This window comes from Adiantum capillus-veneris, chromosome 9, assembly GCF_014529385.1.
Source record: "Adiantum capillus-veneris isolate H3 chromosome 9, ASM1452938v2, whole genome shotgun sequence".
NCBI lineage: Eukaryota > Viridiplantae > Streptophyta > Polypodiopsida > Polypodiales > Pteridaceae > Adiantum > Adiantum capillus-veneris.
Genome location: NC_140939.1, coordinates 18,680,118 through 18,693,100, shown reverse-complemented (window position 1 = coordinate 18,693,100; position 12,983 = coordinate 18,680,118). Strand labels below are relative to the sequence as shown.

The following is a 12,983-nucleotide window of genomic DNA, read 5'->3' as shown; positions in this document are numbered from 1 at the left end:
ATAGTGTGGGTATGAAGGCCTTGGCTTTTATTAGTCGAGAGATCATAGATACCAAGGGCCTCTCCATACGTCTCCAACCATCCTGGCCTACAGAATGTCTCCATGTCTGCACCCCATACAAACATAGCTGAGGCTACCAAGGTATCAAAGAGCCATAACTTTGTCCGAGCTGAAACTGCGAACACAACCTCTCCAAGCCTCCCCAGGCCGCAAAAGCTCTAGTCAATCTAGTCTCTGTTGCTCTCCCCCAACGAAAACATCGGCCCAGTGAAGACAACCCCAATGTAAGTGTATGCATATGTATACTCTACAATCTCTTGACCATATGTGAAAGTCGGTGCTGATCTCCTGATCCACTGTGGTGTGGTGTTAAACACCATAACCTTGGTTTTAACAAGGTTTACAGACAATCCACTATCCTCTGCAAATTTTTGTAATGCATCCAACTGTCGCCGCATACCCTCTAGTCAGAGATCAACACAATATCATCAACATATAACAACAATGGGATCCACGTCCTTGCCAGCTGGGCACCTCTATCACCCTCTCTGTCAATGTAATCAAACACCTCATCAACATACATACCAAATAGAGTAAGAGACAATGGGCAACCCTATTTCACCCCAATGGTGGAGTGAACTAAATCAGATATCCCCTCCTGAGTGTGTACATGTCCCATCACTGATTCGTATAGAGCCATAATCCCCCAAATCAACACTATGGGAATCCCCATCTCCTGCAGTCTGCGCATCAATCGAGCTCTCGGTACCATGTCAAATGCTTTGCGGAAATCCACAAAGCTACAATAAATCCGTCTCCCATGTGACCTGCCCTCCTCAATGATGGCTCTGAGTGTCAGAGTATGATCAAGAGTGGAGAAACCCCTCCTGAAACCAGCCTGGCCCGTTGCTCGTACACCCTCACCCTCTGCCTAATTACTCACTCGTTGCTCAAGAATGGACGTGCCAATGTGTGCCCAACCATAATAGTGCAGTAATTCCCAGGCTCTGTAGGATCACTTGCTTTGAAGATAGGCACACTAGTAGACAACCTCCAAGTCTCAGGTAACCCCTCACACATGGCACGATTGAACAACACTGCAAGAACCTCTACCAACATATCTCTAGCATGTGTAAAGTGCTCTGCTACTAGACCATCATGATCATATGCCGCCTACTGGTCCTCATCCTATCAATGGCTCTCTTTACCATCTCAGTGGTAAAGAAGGTGTTGGTAGGTGGGAATGGCTCTGTAGGATCTGGAAGGGGGTCCCGTCCAGGAACTGTATATAACAATGGGGCATAATGGCCCCACACATCGGGAGAAGTTATCATTGGGGGAGGGGAGTGCTCATGAAAGAATCGACATGCCTCTCCTGAGTCTCTACTCAAGAACAGTTGATACAAGTCTCGCTCCATCTGGGCCAAGTAAGCTCGTTTCTTTCGTCGCACAAGGCGTCAGGAAGCAATCTGAGATTGTCTGTAAGTGATGACTCCTAAAAGAAGATCCCTCTGAAGTTGGGCTCTCATCTCTCTGCACTCTTCATCATACCAACTATTCTGAGGCATGCTCCCAGAATATCACCTCCGACCCGGCTGAGTGTGTGGGTATGCCTCTGATGCTGCACCATGCAGTGTCTCAGTCAATAAAGTGGTGCACTCCTCCACTGAGAGGCCAGGATTAGTTGTGCATAGACAGCTATAGATCTCCTTTGTATAAATTGAGTTAGTCTCTGGTGTAAATGTATAACGGATATGTGACCTACCTCCTGATGTTTGGACTGTACTATACTAAAATGAAACAAAAAATATCAAAAGTGCATGATCCACTGCTATAAAGTGGTGCACTCCTCCATTGAGAGGCCAGGACCATCTGTGCATATACGGCTATAGATCTCCTCTGTATAAATTGAGTCAGTCTCTGGTGTAAATGTATAGCGGGTATGTGACCTACCTCCTGATGTCTAGACTGTACTATACTGAAATGAAACAGAAAATATCAAAAGTGCATGATTCACTACTATGCCCACTGGTCTGGCTCCCACTATGAAATCTTGAATACAAGGAATAAAGCTCGGTTGTGCCATAACATAGTCCATTGTACTGGCCCCGTGTCTGTGTGGAAAGCATGTGAAACCGGCTGCTCTAGGAAATCGTTGTAAGCCATTAAGTATGGCTAACCCATGTACAGTCGTCATCTCCGTGAGATATCTCCCATATTCCGTCTGCTCTCTGTCATGTGAGCATCTGTCAAGCCCCAACTCACCCACATCCAGCTCTCTAAGAATCTCATTTGAAGTGTCGTAGAAGACCGTCTGAGAGTTGCCCGTTTGGGCGTTGAAGTCCCCCAGGAGGATGATATCACCATCCCTAGAAAACTCCCATATATCATCATCTAGTATAGAGAAAGGCGAATGTCCTCTGAATGCAGCATATACTGACGTACTGGGGGGAAGTAACATATGGCAATGTATAGAAATCAGCATGTGTCAGCTCTCACCTCACCCACATGTATCTAGCACGATCATCTCTCCGTACAATATGTAGTAGTGGCTGTAACTCCTCCCTAAATAGCACTGCTACTCCTCCTGAACCTCTACTCCCATGCTCCGATCTCGCAATTGTCATGTGGGCTGTCTCCCATCTGTATCCCACCACGTGGCATAAGTTGTCTGGGGGCCTGATGCGTCTCTGAGAAGAAAACAATGTCCCTATCTCTGAAACTTTCCTCAAAGGCACCAACGTCCAACCTCATAGATCCATTACAATTCCAAGTAGCCATCTTCAGTGTGGTCCCATAGGTCTCACACCGTCATGTAGAGCGCCGCTCTACAATCACCACCCGACCATCTTTGTAAAAGACCATCTTTCCCTCTCCCTTGCCGTCGTAATCTCTGGCATTACCTCTCTCATATGCGCAAGCTGTGAGAGAGTGAGATCATCACCTAGAAAAATACCCGTCTTCTTGAGAGTAGGCCTCTTTCTCAAGAATTCCTTCTTCTCTTCCAAGGAGGGGAAGCGTAGTATGAGAGCTCTCTCTTTCGAAGATTCTCCCAGGCCATCACTCTTCTTGCCCACTCTTCATACCTTTGTGTGTAAAGGCTTGTCCACCCCCATCATGGATGTGAGGCTTGTGACCTCTTTTTCCACATTGTTTGTCCTTGAGGCCGGTTACCCTGACATGTAGAACCTGCATCCTCCTTCTTTGTTCCTCTTCGATGGTCATGTTAATAAGAGTGGGCGTACAAGGAGCTTCCCTTTCTTGGCAACCTCAATTCATTTTTCAACCTCCTCTACTTTCTTTTGTGTTGCGGAGATGACCGTGGCCCATGACTTCTTCTCCTCGCCTTCCTTGATAACCTGTAACTCTTCTCTCATGGTATTCAATTCTTCCATCATAGATGGCTGAATTTCGCCTTCTTCGAGCTGCCCACTTTTTGCTTGTAGATTTCGGATGATGGAATCTTGGATGACCACTTTCTCCTCGAGCGAAGCGATCCTTCTACACATGCCATCTCTTTCTTCGGTCCATCTTTGAAGAATAATGCTCTCCCCTTCCTCGACTCTTCAACTTCATTTCTCCCTTCTCTCATTTCCTTCTCTATTGCCGACATCCTTTTCCCTATCCGCATGAAAGAGGCTTTGTGGGCGGCCAACGAGGGATGCGTCTTCTTACACGTGGAAAAAGCTGTTGGCACTTCTTCAACGCTTCGAATGATTGAGAGAGAGAGAGAGAGAGAGAGAGAGAGAGAGTTTAAAATAGTTAAAAAAATATAAGAAACCTTTAAAAAACAGTATGAAACGCTTGTGAAACCTTAAAAAACAGCAAAAGACATTTGAAATCCTAAAAAATAGTGAATAAACCATACAAACAGCAAGAAACGATGACAAAATCCTAAAAAACAACAAAAAACAATGACGAAACCCTTAAAAACAGTTTCAAAACCCATAAACAACAAAAAAATTAGTGACAAAACCCTAAAAACAACCAAAAGGCAATTTCAAAACCCTACAGACAGTGAGACCCATGTATATGTGTATGTGTATGTGAGAGAGAGAGAGAGAGAGAGAGAGCTACAACCTATAATAGAACACAAAAGTGTTGTATCGTGATAAACAATAAACAGTAAACATTGAATCTTCACAGGCACTAATTTGCAATTGTTGACGATGACCTCAGCCTATCAATGGGGAATCCGCGATCAAGCATGGGAACCTCACGACATAATGCCATGGTTTTGTCTAGACTCCTCTTAAGTGCAACATGTGCAGCAATATGCAGGGCAGGAGCCACAAAAGAGTTTATAGAGCTGCTGGCTATAAAGAATATTGTTGTGGTGGCTCCTAATGCACTGGCAATGACCTTCATGCGATTTCTAAAATCCAACGGGTGCTATACGGGAGCCAGACGCATGATATGCCATCTTCGTATCTTATGGCTCAACCGTGTCCTTTTCGCATCTTCTTTCACTACATAAACCCATTCAGTTGTCATCAGCTAATGTCTAAAAAGAGGGAGTTGAGGTTGCCATCGATGATTGAGGGGATGGAGCAAAAGTTTCAACAAAACCTATAGATGACAACGTGTCGCTACACACAGCAACATGAAACTTCCACTCTAAGTCGGTGGGGAGTCGGTTGGGGTGTTTGGTTTGCTTTGGGTGCAGCTTCCTCAGCTGAATTGAAGGGTTTACTTTGCTTCTAGCAACCCTACTTGCTCTGCTGCTGCTCCATTTAGAGGATTTTATTAGGTACTAATATGTATACAAAACAAGCACTGTTGCAGCTTGCAAAAGAGGTTATCTTGAAGCCCAACTTAGCAAAGGGCTTGCTTTGCTCTTTGTTTCATTAGTTTCTTCTGAAACGCTACCGTCTTTGCCGCACCTTGAAAGCTGAAGAGGTTAAGAATGACCAAGTGTCCTGCCACAGAGGTTATCCTTAAGAAGAATTCACTTTGCTCTTTGTTCCAGGAGGTTCTTCTGATACCTTACTTAATAAGGGTTCACTCTGCTCACTCCATTTTGAAGCACCTTGCTAGCTAATACGGAGGTTGTTTTGAAACCCTACTAGAAAAAAGATTTTTTGGTCCATTTGAAGCGCATTACAAACATGCCAGATTGCACAAGAAGAAAAATATAGAGCCAAAAAAGCTATGATGAAAATAACATTGAACTCTGACAACCTTTTAAAGTGCAGGAATTATCCAAAAATGGAGACCAGCCCTGCTACAGTTACATTCCTCATGACAAAGACTCTGAAATATACACCTAAAGGGAACCCTAGATTAGCTGCTATAAGAAACACTTTAAACCATTAAGCTTTACATGGTGGTTCCAAGCACTTCAATGGCCCAATTAGACTGGGATATATTATCTGCTAAATTCCCCTCTGCTTCAAGAACAGATTTGTGCTGAGAAGACTGGAACTGAAATACCAGGCGTTGCAGCTTCTCAGCTACCACATTCTGCTTAAAGAAAACAAGAATATGCAGAAGCTTTTTTACTTCCTCCAGAGTCCTCTCCGCAACCTTCATACCTTTCAAGTGTTCAACAAGAGCAGCTTCCTCACCAGGACTAAAAAAAAACCACAGGACAATGTCACTGTATGACTAAACCAAAAACTAAGGCAAAAACTGTATGACAGTAATCCACAGCCTGCTACCTCCCAGCTCGAATCCTGCCACCTTTTGACTTCCCTCCACCTTGTTTGCTCCCCTTCACACTAGATTGCAAAGACAGCTTTGACGATCGAGTTCTGAAAAGTTTCAAAATTCCTATCAGAACAAACTTTGCAAGATATGTCGAAAGAGCGTACAGCAAACAAAGGACAAAGAGCTACCCGGTGGTGTAAACACTCATGCCACTGACATGGCTGCTCACATCAGAAACAGTATCCTCTTCGATGGCATCCAAATCACCCATCTTCACTTTCAATTCAAGCAGCACTCTCCGTTGTTTTACAGCAAGATACCTTGCCAGATACTTTCCAACCTTCTCTATGCTCTCTTGAAACTCGGCAATGTACGATGTAGCGCACTCGAGTGCTGCAGATTGAACCTGCTCTTGTATGAGCTTTGGACTTTTGCACATATACGCCACACGAACAGCTTCCATCCATTCCCGTGCTTCGATATACAAATGGACAGCATCCTCTGGCTCTCTGCAGTGTTCCAATGCAATATTTGCAGCATCCCTCGGCCTTCCAAGGGCCTGCAGCTCTTCACGAAGCTCATGTGCAAGCTTTAAGACTTCCTCCTGTGTGTATTCCATCATTCCTGCCACTACAAGAACACATTGCCACATACCACCTGCCCTGTATGCTCCCATTGCCTTCTGCAGCTGAGAACAGGAACTAAAGGCAGCTGCTGCATCCTCAAACTTTTCCTTTCCAAGGAGGTAATCACCCCAAGCTTCTAGTAATGCCACATTCTCAGGTCTTGTTTGAAATAATTTCCTTCCAATTGGAAAAAGCTGTGGTTGGTCTCTAATCAGATCTAAACACTGGTCGAAATGAGCACTTCCTGCAGCAGCAAGGTTTTCTAATGCTTTTTGATATCTCTGCAGACTGTGGTCTATTTTATACTTCATTAAAGAGGTGGGCATCTTCTCAAGGTCTTGTAGCAAAGGAAGAAATTCTTTGGGATCGCCCTGCGAGTTGGCTGCAACCATGGCTGCAAGATGCAAATCATAAAGACCCAATGCAGCATTGAAGACCAACTTTGAATCAGACAACCACAACAAATGCTTCAAAGCTTCCTCTGCACTTAACCTCTTTGATGAATTATCCACATCATCTTCCTGTATAACCTGGTTCATTTCTTCTTCACGTAATTTTTTAATACAAAAAAGTGCTTCTTCCAACTCAGGTGGGTCACTACGTGCCATTGTGGTCAAAATACACAGTTCTCTCCTTGGACTTGCAACAACCTCATCCTCGAGAGCCTTTCTTATTGCATGCATGATGGACTGAATTTTTGAGCCCTGACCTGGAAGTTGACTTTCCTCACTTGGCTCATCTCTTGGGGTCTCCTTTGCGAAAGGCAGTAGCAAATCCTGATATGAATTGTCTGCAAGATTTCCAGCACTAACAGCACACACCAACTCTGTGATGTGGTTGAGATTTTTAACTTGCCTAACAAAGTCCACACACTGCTGTATGAAGAGCTTCCAGCCTTGGAAATCTACCAACAGATTCAAATTTATGTGATGTCTCCTGGCTAACAACATCGCTTCATTGAATTTGGATTCACATAAAGCTGCCATTATCGATCCAGCAACAAGATTCCTAGGGTAGACTGTTTCCAAATTGCCTCGCAAAGTCTGCAAAATAACAGCTGCACTGTGCCCTCCGAGGGCAGTGACAAGTCTCGCACCCCTTTCCCAAACTATGCATGTCTTGAACACATCCTTGATCCCTTCCTTTCTGTGTCCAACAGTTCGCTCCTCGTTTCTCTTTTCTGGAAGTGTAGGTGAATCCTGTTTGATGCTTGAAGAATCCTTAATTTTCAAGATGTCCTCAATATTCTCGACAAAAAGAATATCCTGCTTAGTGGTATAAAGTACGTGTAACACTGATCTCCCATCTATGCATGTTCTATGAACAGAAAAACTTGTGCAATCCTTTGTCATGACTTTAGAATCGACCTGTAACTTCCCATCTACATCCAATCCTAGTAAAATTACATTTTGTGAGGCAGGCACAAGAAGAGCCTGAATCCAGAGACTTGGATAAACCAGCCTTTTGGCGGGAGTTCCGACATGATCAATTAAACTACCCTTGGAAGTATAAAGACTGAAAGAGCCATCTTCAAAGTGAATCAGTAATCCTTCCTCAGAAGGGTGGTCAGCAACTGCCAGCACTCTCCGGTCTAGTAAGGTTTGTTTGGCACACTTGAATGACCAGTCTGATTTGCACAGATCAACTTCTTCAACAAACTCTTTTCCTCTGAAAATCTCTAACTCAAGCAAGAACTCTGCATCAGAATAGTCTTTCTGCTCCCAAGGTGGCCGGCAACTATCCACCTTCACTGGCACTTCACTGCTGGCACTTGAAACCACCCCTAATAATCTACTCGAATCTAACCAGCGCAAAAGCCGCAATGAAGGGAGCTTCTGTGCCTGCTCAAGAAATGACGCATCTGGAATTATACTCTCACTTCCTTCAAGAGTATCCCACTTCTCAACAGCAGGGAGTGCCAACAAGCCAATAGCTCCGCTAGACAGGCTGGATGCCACCAAACAACCACCTTCACCAGTTTGGTGGAGGCAAACTGTGTTTACAGTGCTACTATACTTTAGTTGAAAAAGGCTCATAGGGGGTGGGACTATGCCCTGGGTTAGAGGAGTCACAAGCACGCGCGGTCCATCGACAACTAATGCAACAGAATCTCCTGTAGCAGCACTGTCCCAGCATAATGTGACAGGCTGTACCAGCCCTAATGTAGTCCATGTGAAGAGGTGCATGGGTCTCTCTGGATCCCAGGAAAATCTGATAAGAGATTCTTTTGTGTACTGCCATTCTGACTTCAAATACCAGTGATAATTGCTAAAACTCCAAATCTGAATAGCATCAAAGTGACGACAATTCAGTAACACTGCAAACAATTCAGAGTTACAGTTCCATCGTAAGCACCCAATACTTGCGTCAGCTGGCCCGCTAACATCAAAATAACCTCTCTCCAAACCATTTCTCTCAAAGAAAGCAACACGAGCAGGTTGTTGAGACATATCTTGACAGTAAGCAGTAGCTAGCCTACTTCCATTTGGTATCCAATCCAAGCCTGAACTCCGCATAGAAAGTGCTTTAGTGCAAGAATGTAAGGCTCCAGTGTCTCTTTCCCAAATGCGCAGCTCCTTTGCAGTGCCACATCTTGTGCTGCCATCTAATGTTGCAAAGTACTTCCCATCAGAACGCCAGGTGATGTCCACGAGCTCATTGGCCGGATTAACATCATTATCTGTGCCCACATCCTACAATTAGCTGCTCCAATCAAGATGTATTTCTTCAAGAAACATAAAGAATCTGACTTCAAGAGAGTAAAGAACCCCCACTGACCTTTAACTGTGTATGTTCATGCAAAGATATTTCGTAAAGAACCTCCCAGTCGGTAGTCATAACCAGGAGCATTCCCAGACCTGTAATAACAGCAAGCAATTCTCCATCGGGACTTGCAGAAATTTGAACCAGACCACCTTCCAAGTTTCCCACCACTTCTACAAGCTGTGAGGAAACAGACACAGCGAGCAATTCGCCAGATGATGTGCCTGCCACCAAAACCTCATTGTCTGACATAAATTCCAGGCCAACTATGCTCTCTTTTATCAACTCTTGCGAAGGAAAGAGAGGCAATCTCCATAATTCCTGCAAAATAGGCGAAAACGCTCTTTAAAAATATGGCCATGGTATGCACAAGGTACTGATAGAGCTCCTCGAGTGCTTGTGAGTCACAAACGAATCGACATCCTAGAAGCCTACTTGTTGAATGTCCCAGAACCCACATCATCCAATCCTCATAAAGGGAACGTATTTGTTTGTCTTGGATAAGCTCCATCCCTCTCTTCTCAGCAGAGGCAGCAGCTCGCAGCTCCTCCCAAATCTCCATCTCAGAAGGGTACAGTCTATAAGGATGAGTAGTTCTTACCAATAGAGAAGGCAATCCCAGCCCCCCACCCCTGTTCCCTTCCTCCAAAATTGAGAACTGTGACAAGAGTGCTCAGTGTTAGTGGGAAAATTTTCCATGGCCATTGTCACATGCGCATTGCTCTTGAGCCAAATGGACAAGCTTACTGCTACAGAGCACCAGTTTTAGTTAGCTTAGGATCTAGCCTGGCAATTTTGTGAGCCTCTAGAAGGACATGCATGATCAGGTAGGTCATAGTTGCATACCCTCACTTGCACAGTACAGTCACTTAAGTCATTTATTAATAAGAGACTTTGACAAGACATTTATAAAAAGTAGGTAGGGAAAATGGCTAAAAATCCTATAAAAGAATCACTTGGCCTTGAGTTTTAAGCACATCAGAAACCCAATACCCACAGGGGCATCCAACACCCCATCACCTCAGCACCTAGCGTTTCCATCACAAGTACCCCAACATCATTAGCGTTTTTTGCCGAGAAGGGGTGCCAATCTTTGGGGCTAGTGCTTTTGGGCGCGAAACTCTGACGTGCTCTCTCTCCGCGAGATGAGATTCGGCTGTGCCATGACATAGTCCACAGTGCTAGCTCCATGTCTGTGTGGGAAGCATGTAAAACCTCCCGCAGCAGGATATCTCTGTAGGCCGTTCAAGATGGCCAATCCATGTGCAATGCCCATGTCTATCAGGCGTCGCCCATACTCAGTATATTCCACATCGTGTGATAGTCTGGAAAGGCCCGTCTCTGCTACATCTAGCTCTCTTAGCATCTCCTCTGAAGTATCATAAAACACTGCCTCGTGATGGGCAGTCCTGGCATTGAAGTCCCCTAGGATGATGATGTCACCATCCCTAGAGAACTCCCATATGTCATCATCCAAAATAGAGAAAGGGGACTGTCCTCTGGGTGATGCATAAAGTTTAAACTGATGTACTCGGGGGAAAGTAGCAAATAGCTAGATAGAGGTATCTGCCTATCTCTGCTTTTAGTCTCACCCACATGTACCTAGCTTGCTCGTCCCTGCGGGCTATGTGTATCAGTGGCTGCAGATCCTCTCTAAATAACACTACCACTCCCCCCGAGCCCCGCCCTCTGTGCTCTGAGCGTGTCTCCTGTCTGTAGGCTGTCTCCCACCTGTATCCACTGATGTGTGGCATGGATTGCCCAGGGGCCTGGTGTGTCTCAGAGTAAAAGATGATGTCTCTTCCAGTAAAGCTATCCTCAAAAGCTCCCACATCAAGACGCATAGATCCATTGCAGTTCCAGGCAGCTACTTTGAGTGTGGTCCCATAAGTCTCGCACCATCATGTGGAGCATCGCTCTAGTATTACCACTTTTCCGTCTCGATAAAAAGCGATCTTGCCTTTTTCCCTTGCCGCTCTAATCTCCGGCATTACTTCCTGCATATGAGCGATCTGCGAGAGGGTGAGATCATCCCCGAGAAAGATGCCAGTCTCTTTAAGAGTTGGTCTTTTCTTCAAGAAGGACTTCTTCGCTTCCATGGAGGGAAAACGGAGGATGAGTGCTCTTTCTTTTGAGGTTTCTCCACTGCTTCCATTTTTCTTTATGTTGCCCACTCTCCATGCCCTTGTGTGCGTCGGCTCATGAATCCCCATCAAGGCTGTGAGTTCTTTTACTTCTTCGTCCACATTGCCTTTGTCTTTAAGACCGCAAATTCTCACATGTAAAGCGCGCACCCTTCTCCTCTGCTCCTCCTCAAGTGTCTGATTAATGATGTTGCTGGGTGTGGACGTGGGCGTTATCTCCTTGCCTTTCCCTTGCTTGGCCACCTTGATCCATTTCTCGGCCTCGTCCGCCTTCTGTTGAGTTTTGGTAAGAACATCCACCCAAGAAGTCGTCATTTCTTTGTGCTGCTCTTCTCCCTCTTGGATGGCCCGTACTTGCTCCTTGATCGTGTTGATTTCTTTGATTACTGAGGGTTGCATTTCGCCCTCTTCCAGTGCGTTTCTTGATCGTGCTTCGGCGAGATCTTTCTTGAGTGACGCGATCTCTTCCTCTTGGGTCGTCACTTGGTCTTCCAGCGTGCTTATCTTGCTCTCTTGGATCAACACGCGTCCTTCGAGCATGTTTATTGTAACCCAGAGATTGCGGTTCATCTTGGTAATGGTCTCCGTCATTTCCTCTTTGCATTTTTGAATGGCATTCTCCAGGGGGTCGGCTTTATCGTTCATCTTCCTCATGCTTGATCGCCGTCTGCAAAGGGGGGGGGGGGGGAGGGGGGGGGTTAGATGTACGAGTGCACGTGTGCACCCACACTAGCAACGGGCGCGATAGCTGGGCGAGTGGGGGAGCCGTCCGCAAGGGAGAAGACGCGTGTACACCCACACTAGCGGCGGGCGCGGCGAGTGGGGGAGCGTGAGGCGATACGACTAGAGAGGGGTGTCGGTAGTGACAGACGGGAGAGAGGGGGAGAGAGGGGGGTAAAGTATGAGGGGGGGGGGGGGGGGGGGGGGGGGGGGGGGGGTAAGGTATGGTAAAGAGAATGGGGGAGGGGGGGGCGGCAGAGGGAATGCAACGTCAACTGGATGCTTTGCATACGTTTGCCCACGAAAGTGGTTTGTCTGTCAACCTGGGTAAAACCAAGGTTATGGTGTTTAATACCACCCCACAGTGGATCAGGAGGTCAGCACCTACATTCACATATGGCCAGGAGACTGTGGAGTACACAGACGCTTACACTTACCTTGGAGTGGTTTTCAGCGGACCTGCATTCTCACTCAGAAGAGCAGCTGAGACCAGACTTACTAGAGCCCATGCAGCATTGGGTAGATTGGAAAGGATGTGTTCGCAGGTTCAGTTTCAGGAGCCCCGGACGAAGCTCTGGCTCTTTGACACCTTGGTGGCTTCAGCATTGCTTTATGGAACCGAGATATGGGGACCTTCACTGGATCACCACGGGAGGTAGGGTCACACAGACGGTTGGGGGAACATGGAGAAACCTCTCGTCTCTATGATCTCGCGGCTCATTAGAGCCAAGGCATCAGTACCGCGAGCCATTATCCGAGCAGAGCTAGCGGCGCCCCCACTAGTGGTGGAGGCGCTCACCAGATCAATCTCCTTCATAAGCCGCACATGGGAACTTCCTAGAAACAGATATGCTCGCATAGCACTTGAATCCTCTCGACAGCTAGCCATACAAGGAGATACAGCATGCTGGTATGGGGAGATGACATCATGGTTTCAGGCACATGGGTTCAGCATCGACAGGCTGCCACCATTCCATTACTCATTGGATGCACCGTCTCTCACTCTTACACAGTCAGAGATCACCAAGCTCATCCGCCAAGACTTGACCCAGCTAGACACCAGGAGGACATGGATACAACC

The 12,983-nt window shown here is 46.2% G+C and overlaps 1 protein-coding gene across 4 annotated transcripts in view; it reads right to left on the bottom strand.

Annotated features, from left to right (window-relative positions):
* Nucleotides 1-5,135: 5,135 nt before the first annotated feature.
* The window catches only part of ABO1 (IKI3 family protein), a 41,252-nt gene continuing 33,404 nt past the window's right edge, over nucleotides 5,136-12,983 (bottom strand). For 3 of the 4 annotated variants that reach the window (XM_086519476.1, XM_086519477.1, XM_086519478.1), the window contains 4 exons: nucleotides 9,054-9,359; nucleotides 5,838-8,968; nucleotides 5,661-5,753; nucleotides 5,136-5,572 (listed from right to left, as the gene is read on the bottom strand). In XM_086519476.1, coding sequence (XP_086375602.1) covers nucleotides 5,320-5,572; nucleotides 5,661-5,753; nucleotides 5,838-8,968; nucleotides 9,054-9,359 — 3,783 coding nt within the window. In that variant the 3' untranslated portion in view covers nucleotides 5,136-5,319. The remainder of the gene's footprint in view (nucleotides 5,573-5,660; nucleotides 5,754-5,837; nucleotides 8,969-9,053; nucleotides 9,360-12,983) is intronic. The other variant, XM_086519479.1, reaches the window with a different exon arrangement.